General features: G+C 39.7%; 1 protein-coding gene across 2 annotated transcripts in view; it reads left to right on the top strand.

Moving 5' to 3' along the window:
* The first annotated feature begins 7,234 nt into the window (after positions 1 to 7,234).
* The window catches only part of oxsr1b (oxidative stress responsive kinase 1b), a 76,626-nt gene continuing 70,490 nt past the window's right edge, over positions 7,235 to 13,370 (top strand). For both annotated transcript variants that reach the window (XM_017717715.2, XM_037533977.1), the window contains exon 1: positions 7,235 to 7,304. In XM_017717715.2, the coding sequence (XP_017573204.1) occupies positions 7,235 to 7,304 (70 nt within the window). The remainder of the gene's footprint in view (positions 7,305 to 13,370) is intronic.

Raw genomic sequence — 13,370 nt, 5'->3', positions numbered from 1 at the left:
CTTGGCTTGCAAGACAACTCCGGGTGTAGAAGTCATCTCAGCAGAACGATGACAGAAGCAAAGATCATACAGCCAGATACACAGATGGACATGCAAATGCTAGCAGATCACTCATCTGCCTGAATACAGGTAAAGGCTGTTTAGCTAGATGTGTGCTTATTTTTACATGCATTATGCACAGAACTGAACATTTGGGGCCCTTAGCCAGGCCCTAGGCCCTACCAGCTCAATCATACTATACATTAAAAAAAAAAAAAAACAGTGCATGCCTTTGTGAATAAACACACACACACTATATGGACAAAAGTATTGGGACACCTACAGGAGCTTTATGACATCATATTCTATATCCATAGGCATTAATATGGAGTCAGTCCCCCCGTTTTGGGCATTTGGGAGGTCAGACACTGATGTTACTGATGTTGGACGAGAGGGTCTGGCTCACCATCTCTGTTCTAGTTCATCCCAAAGGTGTTCGATGGGGTTGAAGTCAGGGCCAGTCAAGTTCTTCCACACAAAACTCACCTAGCCATGACTTTATGGACCTTGCTTTGTGTACTGGGGCTCAGTCATGCTGGAACAGAAAAGGGTCTTCCCCAAACTGTTCACTCAAAGTCAAAAGTGTACAATTGCCCAAAAAGTCTTGGTCTGCTGAAACATTAAGATTTTTCTTCACTGCAACTAAGATGTTTAGGCCAACACCTGAAACACACCTCCAAAGCATTATCCCTCCTCCACCAAACTTTACACTTGGCACAATGCATTCAGGCAGGTAATGTTCTCCTGACATTCACCAAACCTAGACTCATCCATCAGACTGCCAGATACAGAGGCGTGATTTATCAGTCCACAGAATATGTTTCCACTGCTCCACAGTCCACAAGCAGCGTGTTTTGCGCACCCCGCAAAAGTATTTGCCCTTTATCCAGTTTCTTCTATTTTTGCTACTTTTTAAATTTTACAATTTTAAATGTTTCAGATTATTCAACTAATTTTAATATAAGATAAAGGCAACAAGAGTAAATGCAAAATGCAGATTTGAAATGATCATTCCAGTTATTGAAAATAAAGATTTATTTAAAACCTGCATTACTCGTGTGAAAAAGTAATTGCCCCCTAAGCCGAACAACCAGTTGAGGCACCCTTGGCAGTAACAACCACAAACAAGCATTTGTGACAACTTGCAGTGAGTCTTTTACATCACTCTGTAGGAATTTTGGCCCACTCCTCTTTGCAGAGCTGTTTTATTTTGGCTAGATTAGAAGGTTTTCAAGCATGAACAGTCTGTTTAAGGTCTTGCCACAGCATGGGATTTAAGTCATATTTTTTTTTCCACTCCAAAAGCTTAATTATGTTTCTTTTGAGCCTTGCAGAGGTGGACTTGCTTGCTGACAGATGAAGATTCTTCATCAGGCTCTTCTGATAGAGAACAGAATTCATGGTTCCATCAATTATGACAAGTCTTCCAGGTCCTGCAGGAGCAAAGCAGCCCCAGACCCACACTATTAGCTCCATGTTTGACTGTTGCTATGTCGTTCTTATGGTGGAATGCAGTGTTAGCTTTACACCAGATGTAGCGTCATGTCTTCCAGAAAGTTCCACCTTTGAGTCATGAGTCCACAGAATATTATTCCAAAAATCTTAGGGGTCATCCAGATATTTTTTTTGGCAAATGGGAGTCGAGTCTTTGTGTTCTTTTTGGTCAGCAGTGGTTTGCACCTTGTTACTCTCCCATGGATGCCATTTTCGTCCAGTGTCTTACTTATTATGGAATCATGTACACTGACCTTAACTGAAGCAAGTGCGGCCTGCAGTTCTTCAGCAGTTTGTCTGGGCTCTTTTGTGACCTCCTGGATACTCTTTCACAACAATGTGTATATTGTAGGTCAGGGGTCTTTAATTAAAATTCATGGTCCAGTTAGAGATGATATCCTCAAGGAAAGGTCCAGAACCTGTCTAAGTTGCATCAAGATTCAGTGCCACATACTGTACACTGAAGTGGCCTAGTAGGTATATCAACATCTTATGTAGTCAACAACTGAACGTCTAATCAAATAAAGTACAAATAAATAATATTTCAACAAAATGTATTGTAAGTTTTCTTTTTAGAGAACGCCATGTCCCTCTGACTCACTTTCTTCTCCGACTGCTGTATCTCGCCTCATCCGTCACCTGTGTGTGCATCACTCACTCGAATCTCAGTGCTCATCATAATGCACAGATCTGATTGGCTGAGTAGCGTCACATGTGATATTTACAACACATGCGATTGGTCTGCGAGTTTCTTGAGCTGCTAAATCGGTAATGTAATGAATAGAAAAGCTATGCTGAATAACATAGGACCACCCTGTTGAAATTTATCAGTTACAGGTCCAGGTCCACGAAGGACAGCATCTGGGTAAGGACTCGGACCATGGTCCGCCTATGAGTGACCTCTGTTATAGGTTATTTGTTTTCCAGCAGTTTTTCTCTGAGTTATTCTGATATGGACCCTTATGGTGAAGATGGAGCTAGTTGGCAAGCTGAGATTATGTGTAGCTGGTCAGTCAGAACTGGAAGCGAGAAAACGTGTCAGTGGTCTCCAACCCTGGTCCTGGAGACCTACCTTCCTACAGAGTTTAGTTTAGCCTGTATACAATAAACTGCTCTGCCCCTTACTTAACTCTAATACATCTGATCCAGCCAATCAGGGACATGGGAAGAGGTTGATTAGCAGGAGCAATTGTAACACATTGTGGTTGGAACTAGGCTCTGCTGGGCCAGGGTTGGAAATCATTGGTGTAGATCACTAGCCATTAGCCAAAGGCCTTACTTTTTTAGTGTATTGCATGACTGTGGCCGACTACAGCCTTTAATAAAGCACAATGACTTGTGCACAGTCAGCTGTGCCTTCTTTAATAGCAGTAAACACTACAATATACATACAGTCAATTCTGAACATTTTATCATTCAATTCTGGCACATTTTATTTTGTGAAGTGAAAATGAGTTAACCCCTTAAAATCCCAGGCTTATACATACTAGGACTTATTTTTGCAGTGACTACAGGGACTTTAGTGCAAACTAGCTCAGGTATTAGCTTTTAGACATGTGTAATAAAACCTGCCGGTGGGCCTCAGCCTATTAAGGAGTTAACATCCTCTACAGGGAACACACTTGGCACAATTTCTATTTATTTACTAAGTTTAACATATTGAAAAACTAGGACAGACAGATATATGTAAATGCATTATGCCATCACAAAACAATGAACATGAATAAAAAAAGGACATTTTGGGAGGGTTTGGTTTTTCATGATATGAGTTCTTTAACACATCTTATTCATCTTAGTTTATTCCCAAGACCTTCAGGACCATTAGGAGAGGGAATACTGCTGCCCAGCAGGACCAGAGTTTATCTCCCACTTCAGTGACACATACTGTTACAGACACAAAGCTGAACTCCAGTGAACTCATCAGCTTTCAGAAGCCAACTTCAGGCCCAAGAGTTTAGAGAATGGTGATTATGTATGCCACTAGATGGCAGTAAACAGTTCGGCTCTGCTCGACTTCTTTGGGAGAAAATCTGAACTTCACCATAGAGTGTCTGCTGTGCTTGTCAGGCGTCTGAGCTCCCAGAGCTGGAATTTCTATGCCTTGACAAATTAGGCCTGGTCAGTTCTCATATATGTATGTATATAGTTTTGTTTGAACTACACTGTAAAAAAAATGGTTTGTCAATTCAATATAAAAAACTTACTGTGGTAACATGTACATTAACTAGTTTCATTTCCAGCCAAATAAATACTTTCAGTGATTGTTTCAATCAAACTATTTTTGAAGTCGAATAAAACTAGTTTAGTTATTTGTTACTACATGACCACAAGTACATAAACAACACAAGTACATAAACACTAAAACATGCAACACATCCACACAAGTTGGCAACAAATTACAAATATTTTGAATATTGAGCAAAAAAAATGAATGAAAATTTTGTGTGTATTTAGTGTGTATTAGGTTCTTAAGGAAACCGATGATTTCTTAAGGAATTCCACCAAACTTCCTGCATAATTTAATCATTGAGAAAAGTCACCCAGAGTGGTCACTGTAGAGAAACTTACTGATACAGATTCCGTTACAGTGGTGGTGATAGGAACCAGGAGTCACCATGTCTACAATACAAAAATAGCCTTTTTATTTATTTTTTTTATCCAAAACCTACATGAGGTCAAATATGTTGATGATAGTAAAATAGTGGTGAATCTGAAGAAAAAGGTTTTCCTTAGGGACCTCAAAACACCCTGCATGTACACATTTGCCATAAAGGCATTTTAAAAATATGCTTTGGGCCAAAACCTTCTTAAAATGATCATGAAACGATGTCACAAGCATCAGGCAGCATATCCATAACCATTTTGTGTAAAAACTTTGCTTGTAGAGGTTTCAGCCATCTGGTTCCTATCACCACCACTGTGAACAGTACGTTTCTCTACAATGAACCATATCAAACCACTCTGAATGACTTTGTTCATATCTCGACTATTTAATCATATAAAAGGTTTGAAAAATAGAAAGAACTCCCTTTTAGAAATGATCACGTTTACATGATGTGCAGCTTACAGACTAATAAGGCTTATTATTCTGTAACCATATGGACTACAATGAGTACTTCAGACACAGCACTCCCTGTCCACTCTCTGTCCACTCTATTAGACACTCCTACCTTATCAGTCCACCTTGTACATGTAGTCAGAGATGTTAGCTCATCTGCTGCACAGTTTGTGTTGGTCATCCTTTAGTCTTTCATCAGTGGTCACAGGACGCTGCCCACAGGACACTGTTAGCTGGATGTTTTTAGTTGGTGGACTATTCTCAGTCCAGCAGTGACAGTGAGGTGTTTAAAAACTCTGGTCCACTCAGACCAGCCCAGCACACACTAACACACCACCAACAAGTCAGTGTTACAGCAGTGCTGAGAATGATCCACCACCCAAATAATACCTGCTCTGTGGGGGTCCTGACCACTGAAGAACAGGGTAAAAGAGGGCTGACTAATTATCAGAGAAACAGATGGACTACAGTCTGTAACTGTAGAACTACAAAGTGCTCCTATATAGTAAGTGGAGCTGATAAAATGCACAATGAGTGTAGAAACAAAGGAGGTGGTTTTATTGCCATGTCTGATTGGTGTATATTTTTGCCCTGTGTTTCTAATTTATTATTATTGTTTAACTTAGACTGGTATCCATCACTGTTCATTTTATTTGACTTTATTTTTATTATTAAAGACTTTTTGCCATTGCATATTTATTTCTTCTTACTGTCTCTTTTCTGGGACCTTATCACAGCTGTGTCAGTCTGTATCTGAACTGTGTTATGATTTCTGGTTCACCCTGACTTTAATAGCAGAACACGTGATTTTTTAAAATGTGATTATTGTGCTTGGTTTATGTTGTAAACGTGCAAATCAAAACGTTATTACGTGTTTTTGCATGATAAGACAAAATACGGCATGCTCAAGGTTCCCATGAACAGCTTACAGCACTAAGCGTGAGAATAGTGTGTACTGAGAGTGAGTGTGTAGGGCGTAGTGTGTAGTGGGCTACTCGATATGGGACGCACCGCGGAGCCTGATTTCGGCCATGATGGATGTTGCAGCCACACAGGACTTCGGTGCACATGTCCAAGTCGAGGCACAGCCTTACATTTCTCAGCTCTGTGCACCATCAGCGCTTTACATAACATCACCCCGAGGCCAGCGGGGCGTTTATCTAGGATTTATTCGTTATGTGGATTTGACGGATTTGTATATACACTCGATGACACTAGTAAGCCTAACGCGATTAAAGGGATGTCATTTCCTTCAGCTTCATTATTATTTCCTTCCTAATTGCCTTTTTGTGTTGCATTGCTTTCTGTTCTGTAGCTCAAAGACTCGTTGCTCATTATTGGTGACACGAGGTGTGCCTCTAAACTCGCCGTTGTCTATGGGTGCGTCTCAAATCTACACCCTGTTCCCTACGTAGGGATCTAACCAGGGCTACAGTTTTTCACGCTGCCAGAACCAAACTTTCTATCTAAAAACCCTTTTTTCAGGAGAAGGAGAACACGTTCTTAACTTATATCGTAAGTTAATGTAACACATGTTTATTAAGTTTATTTTGGACATGTCTATTGCTCCATTCATTGTGAAATTTCAACACCATGGCAGCTGGAACGAGATAATTAAGTCGTGGCCTCGACTTAGTAAGGCGAGGGAATTACATAATTCAGCCTTGATCACAGCTTAATAAGGCATGATCTCGTTCCCACACCTTACTAAGTCATGGCCACGGATTAGGATCTCATTCCCACACGTTAATATGGCGTGACCATGACTTAGTAAGGCATTATTTATTTTTATTTATTTGGAATGGCACCAGCAGGGCTCTGTGTGTTTTCAAATTACTAAGAAAGTGGGTAGAGCCCCCCTGTGATGCATGAGGCCTTTTACCTGCACCTGCTGTTGTAAATGTCACTGATGGTGGGTAGATCAAGGCCAGTGTACTTCAGCCTCCTCAGAAAGTAGGGCCTTCTTCACTACTGCATCATCTAATCGTGGCAGCTTTTTTTGTGTGTGTTTATGCTCATAAGTGACCAGTCTGGATCAGACATGACTCTGCGGTCATTCTGAAGTCTCACTTTACTGGTATAATGGTAAATGTTCCAATAAACTGAAAATGGAACCATGATTAACAAAAGGCACTTCTTATATTTGCTATATTAAGACATGTCTTGAATTGAGACACCACCACATTGAACTATAAGATTTCGATTGTGCTGTATAATCAATATTAAACAAATCAATAATGTGACCTAATACAGGAAATGTCTTATCGCTTTACTTTAGAAGTGTCTTTTTTATATAAATATGCCGTCTTAAATACTTAAATTTGAAGTGTAAATGTTGATCTAAATGTGAGGCACTGAGTAGGGTACCAGCTCGGTTTGCGACGCGGCCTTCCCCTCTCAGCATGGCGGCGCTGTCTCTCCGCCTCGGCGCTCCGCAGGAATGTGAAGGCGGGGGCTGCTGGTGGCAAACTTTGGGAATGATATAGTAGCAGGAGCTGTATGGGATCGGTACCATCTGTCGATGTGGACGGCCTACCTTTGAGCGTTTCTCCTTTATTGTTATTTTTCTGTTTCCAGAGCGCAGCCCGAGAGCTCGGACTCGGCGGGGGTTGAGTAGAGAGAAGCGTCGTTAGACCTAAAGCCATGTCGGAGGACCTGAGCTCCCAACCCTGGTCCATCCGCAAGGATGACTACGAGCTGCAGGAGGTGATCGGTGAGTGTCCTGCACGTTTTCTGGCCTCGTTTCCCTTCGTTTCATTGAACTGCAAACCTCGCCAACACCCGTGCGTTTCAGCGTGTGGCGTAATAAACCCGCCTCAGGCGTTTCTCTTGTCTGGCTCGCTGTCTTAGCTTAGCTCGCTAGCTACGCTAAGCTAGCTCTGGGGACGAGGTTGAAGTTGGCTTCTAAGCCAATTTTCCGTTCCACCTTAAAGGGTGCAGCAGTTGCATTCGGTATTCTGGCGCGTGTACACCCTTCAGACTGTGTCTGCTGCACCTTATTAAGGTGGAACGGAAAAGTCGAGCAAGAAGCTGGAGACTATGAAGCTAACTTCAGCTTCGTACGGTTGGGGGGCGTTTTGCAGCACTGCTGCCGCTCAGACAGTCAAAGTTTTATCCATATTAGGGCCACATGTTATGTTGTAAGTATATTGGAAGTATTTAATAGAGCACATTTGAACAGATTTAAGTTAATTGTTTTTGAAGTCAGGTCTGTCTTGAGTTTGAGGTGCCGCATTTTAGGCGCGTTAGGCTAGCTTAAAACTCTGAGAGTTGTAGCCGCTATTAGCTTAGCAAGTACTATTCTGAAATAAATGAAGTTGGGCTTTATTTTGTGTATATTTGGCCCGAGTATCTTAAGTCAAGACTTGTTTTCTGTCCATATCCTCTCTGTACAAGCTAGAGTAGGTGATGAAGCCACATTTTAAACACAGTTGTAACGTCTTCGACATACAGTTCACATTTTAGTGCTTCCTTGACCAACACACCCATTTCTACCCCGTGAAGGGTTTGGTAATGAGCTAATGAGTTGATTCAGGTGTTTCAGAGCCAAAAGGGGCAAATCCTCAGATTTTTAAAAATGTGTGTGTGTGATTGAATAATTGAGATGTAAACAAAGTCTTTCAGAGTGGTTTATTGTGAAATGGTCCGTTGTGTAGAAACTTGTCAACCCAGATTACTTTACATGGGTGCTGATAGGAACCAGGGGCCACAATGTCAACAACAAATGTAGACTGTATAGACCGTTTATTTGTGTGTGTAATCGGTCAGGGCAGTTGATCAAATTTTATTTTAAATTGCGATTTTTGAAAGCCGGATAGTCGAGAGGGAACGATTATTCTGCTGCATTTTGTTTCAGAATTATATCGTCTTTTGTCTAAATTCAGAGCAGCTCTATCCTTTTGTTATTTCTTCTTCATTATATTTAAGGTTAAAGGAAATTCACTGTTAAAAATACAAGTTTTCGAGAGGTCGGGAGCTGCATCATGTTTTCAAAGTCAGTGATTAATTGTGTTAAATAATCGTGATCTCTGTATTAACCAAAATAATCCTGATTATGATTTTTGCCATAATCGAGCAGCTCTAGTATGCAATAGTGATGATGGTAAAATAGTGCTAAATCACAAAAATGACTTCTCTTGAAGTGCCTGGCAAAGCCCTACATGCACCGCTCTGCAGCGAATAGATGAAAAGAAAGTTTTAGGCCGAAGCTTCGTCTTGAAACGATCGTAAAACGATGCCACAGTCATCGGGTCAAGTATTTTTAACTTTGATTTGATGTAATGAGCTTATGCGAGGAGCCTTTTAGAGGAACTAAACTCTTTGAATGTCTGGTTCCTATCAACACCACTTTAAACAATTTTATCAAAGTGACTTTGTTTACATCATAATTATTGAATCATGCGCATATATTAAAAAGCCGGTGGAGTTCCTCCTTCAGTACATACGGATTGGCACACCTTACCTGGCGTGTTCAGTGTGCTTGGAGACTGGTGAGTCAGACAGATAGTGCTGGGAAGTATTTTGCAAGTATGTCTCTGTATCGAAATGATTAGCATTAATAAAGTTATGGAGAACCCCTGCTTTCAGAGTACAGATGTGCTCTGCTACAAACCTGACACAGCTCTGTTTTGTCCTGTACTGTTCTTGTAAAATGACTCAGAAGAGGGAACCTTAAACAGGACTTTATCTCATAACAAGATCTCTTAATTCTGTCTTGGTCTTCATGCAACAGTTTACATTGTCTGCAGTTTAGTGGGCTGTCTGTTTGCATGGTGTAGTTCAGAGTGGCGTGGTCCGTGGTGAGCCGTCTTGAAAGATTTGGTTCTAACTAAAAGTGTGTCAGCTGAAGAGGGGCCGCCCACAGTTAGCGCGAGATAAAGAAGAGCAGTTGGAGCCATGTGGATTTGCCCGATTATCAGGTTACTGTCACTTCCCTTTGACGGCCTTGGTGCTGTAATTCAGTTTGTATGCGGTAGAATGTTTTACTTTATATTGGCTTTTATAGCTGAGTAAATAACAGACGTGTAGAGTACAACTTCACTTCCCTGCTCTGAGCCGTGCTGACTGTGTGAAGTCTTGCAAAGGCCTTTTCTTTATGCAGAAGATAAATGCTCTACGCTTTTGGCTGGAGCGATAGATATGACTTTATGCTTCTTTTAAGGGTGCATAAAAGAATTCTTGCATTTTTTTTTTTTTTTTAAATGTCATGAAGAATAAGAGTGGCGTTTGGAACCAGATGATAGTAGGGTTGGCCTGGATAGCATTTCACAGGCTTTGAAAACTTGATGCTGGTACTTGAAAGCTGATTCTTAATACTTACCTGAAAAAAAATCATTTCATAAGTACCACTAATTGTGTTCATTAATCAAAATAACATTAACCTTCAGTGAAACCATTAAACATTTACACATCCCTTTTTACAATGGGTGTCCCAAAGAGGGATATGCTGTAATGTTGTGTCAGATATTGAGAAAAAAAGAGTCTGACTGGATTTTTGCTTAACTAGACGTCAGCGATGATGCAGACGTTCATGATGTACATTTTGTAAAATCTTTGTTTAAACGACGTCTTGGTTGGTGTTGCTGGTTTACGGAATAGATAGTCAAGTTCATATTTTGCTGCTAACTTATGGGTGCCAGTTCAATTCTGTTGTCGACTCTGCATGTTATTTAATGTTTTATGCTAAATTTCTTTAGATTTACTGCTGCTCGTAACCAGAGTTGTGCAGAATACTTTAAAAAGTAGTGATGGCTGAATACTGTACTAAAAGTAGTACTGTGTAATAATGTATTCCACTACAATACATAAAAAGTAACATTATGAATACAATTATACTGGAATATACTGGATATTGCTAAGGCACATGGGAAAAATCGACAGCAGTTTTATTTACTTCACACTGTTCATCACTGTTACTGGTTGACCGTTTTCTTCATATAATTCTTCTGTTAATCTTGTGAACAATTAATGTATTTAAGCAAAGTTATAAAATTCTCATTATTTTGACTCGCATTCTCTCTTCCGTCCACTCCTGCTTCCCCGATTCAACATGTAAAGTGGGCAGCTATGTGATTTTTCAGTTAATGGTCTGCTGTCATGTTAACATATAACAGGTCAACTCTTTGGACTTGAGTAAAGCTGAGATTAATCACTGGCTCGGCATATTTATTTATCAGTCTACTCAGGCTTTACTAGAAATCTTGGTGGCTGTAAAGAAGCCATTTTCTACATGCTGGGATTTTAAAATGGTTAATAGACAAGTGTTGTTTCTTTTAAATATGGTTTATGTATCGATATGTTTTCAACGTAGTGGGTATGTACTGTAAAATATTCTCCTAAAAATATTAAAAGAAACTGTGTTCTGAGTACTGCCTTTACAAAATGGAACTTGGACTGAATTAAAGATACTAAATTTCTTACAGATCCTTCAGTTCTTTTACAATACTTGTATTCTGCTACATCCCAGCCCTGTTCACAAGGCACCACACACAAACATGGAAACGAGGAAATGCAACATTTTAGCAAATGCTGTTGATATTTTGTCAAACTATGTTCCAGTTTGTGAAAGTGTTTCACGTGTATGTTCTTCATAACTTGTGTTCTAAATCAAAGTTTTGTTGACGGAGGCCCTTTCGCTCCGGGTCAGGCCAAAAGAAAAACATGTTCATGTAAACATACATCAATCATTCTGGCACTGAGAAGAAAAACCCCACACATGTGGCCCTTATTGGAATTGGGTTACTTGGCAGAGATCATAAGCAAAGATCATGACTTTGGCCTTAGATTGATGTTTTAAGAGAGATAATTGGCTTAGGAAGCTGCTATTTTGGGATGGTAACTTAGCTTGCTAATATCCTGACTCATGATGTCAGACTTGACCACTGTTCAGCTGTAAAACGTATTAATGCCCTAATAAAACAGTAGGTCATGGTTTGCCAGCTGATTAAACAACCTCAAAGAGGCTGAAGCACTCCTGATAAGACCTTGCCCCTGTTGTAAATGCAGCCATGGACTTGAATGTCATTGACGTGGCCTGAGATGTAGGTGTATGTTCGTGGTGCAGCATCGTGAAGTCATGAATTTTTATGGAAGATTTTGATTCTGATTTCTTTACAGCCTTATTAGTCTTATATCTTTTTATTTTAAGCAACAGGTAACAATGACAGTAGGGTTATGTGCTAAGCCTTTTTTTTTTAAAGATATGAATGTCTGCATAATAATCTACATAATGTATCCACATAAAACAATGTACAACATTAAAGTAATTTCAGTGATTGAATTATGGTATCGGTATCAGGCGCAGTAAGTGTTACCGTATTGGGCCCAGACGTACCATTTTGATGCATCTCTACTCTGAAATATTAACCATCAGCCTTTTTGGCATGTTATAGCCACAGTATTGGAATGCAGTGTATGTATATAGTTGTCTGCCTCACATGTCGGACTAGGTTTGGACATTTTAACCATTCTTCTCTTTCAAATATTCTCATTTTGCAGAAGAAATTGCAGAAAAATCCAGATGTTAAATAGGCTTACACTGAAATGTCAAAATCTAAGACTTCATAAATAAACTTAATGGCAAAGGAAACAAGAAATAGTGATTAAAAAAAAAAATCTAGTCATAGCAAATGCATCCAAACAGTTTGAGCAGCAGCAAATAAATGATGAATATGGTGACCATGAGGAAAGTTGGCATGGTTTTTATGAGGGAAGTTGGACAAGAGATTGGACAGTTTCATGTTTTTAAAATAAATTATTATTCAGACCTTGCAAAGGATCATGTCATAATATAAAAACACAGGAATAATACAAAAAGTCACAGGCTTATTTCCATTGTTGTCATTTCAGTATTACATTAACACTGTAATTTTTTGCTGTTTGAATTTAAGGAGTGCAGAAATTGAACTGCGAATCCTATCCGTTAGCGGAGTCCTGCATGTAACTGTAGGTACTGGAATATAAAACAAAAATCAGCTGATGTTGGTTTTGGAAATTTTTAGCATTTCATTTTGGTATTTGCCCTGAAGTTTTCATATAGGTTGGGTCTTGGTAGACGGCTGCAGTCGCCCATGAGCAATGTGTATAGTCTGCCTGCCCACTGTAATTCATTTGTGTGTGACATGTTATTTGCTCCTGCAACATAAGGCCTGCAGTGTATTCCAGTGTATTCAGTGAATGAGCTCTCTGACAGATCACAGACGTGTCTGTTGCGCACTGTTTGAACATAAATCTGATAAATCTTGGATGATCCAAACAAGGCTTTCGTAAGTGTTGTCATAAATAATAGGTATTTATGTACTGAGACAAATATATATTGTGATGTGTCAAAAATAATGAAACTGTGTTGAGCTGTGTAGAAATATAAATTCTGTAATAGGGCACGAGGTAGTGAGGTACCATGAGCCGAAGACCATGCTGATCAGCACATACATTTCAGGTGGTAGCGGTGTCAGATTGGGGGGCTGTTGAGCAGGAAAGCACTTGATTTTGAAACATGAACAGATTGGTCAAGATAAAAGTTGAAGGAGCTCGAGTTTTTTTTGTAATGTATGTTATTGTTACTCAGGAGTGCTAAGTTGCATCTTTGATCAATTTTGGAAGTTTATTGAGAAATCGTAATAAAGTTTGTTCTTTTTGCTGCAGTTCTCTGTTCGCAGTAGAAATGTACTAAACTAACTCATGCTCAGCGAAATGATCCTTTGTTTATAAAAACATATGTGAGAATGCACTGCAGTTACATTCTAGGCATAGTTTTGTATATACCTCAAGCAGCCGTTCT

The sequence above is a fragment of the Pygocentrus nattereri genome, chromosome 24 (genome assembly GCF_015220715.1).
Source record: "Pygocentrus nattereri isolate fPygNat1 chromosome 24, fPygNat1.pri, whole genome shotgun sequence".
NCBI lineage: Eukaryota > Metazoa > Chordata > Actinopteri > Characiformes > Serrasalmidae > Pygocentrus > Pygocentrus nattereri.
Note: the sequence above shows the minus strand (reverse complement) of the source record. Positions and strands in the feature narration are given on the sequence as shown.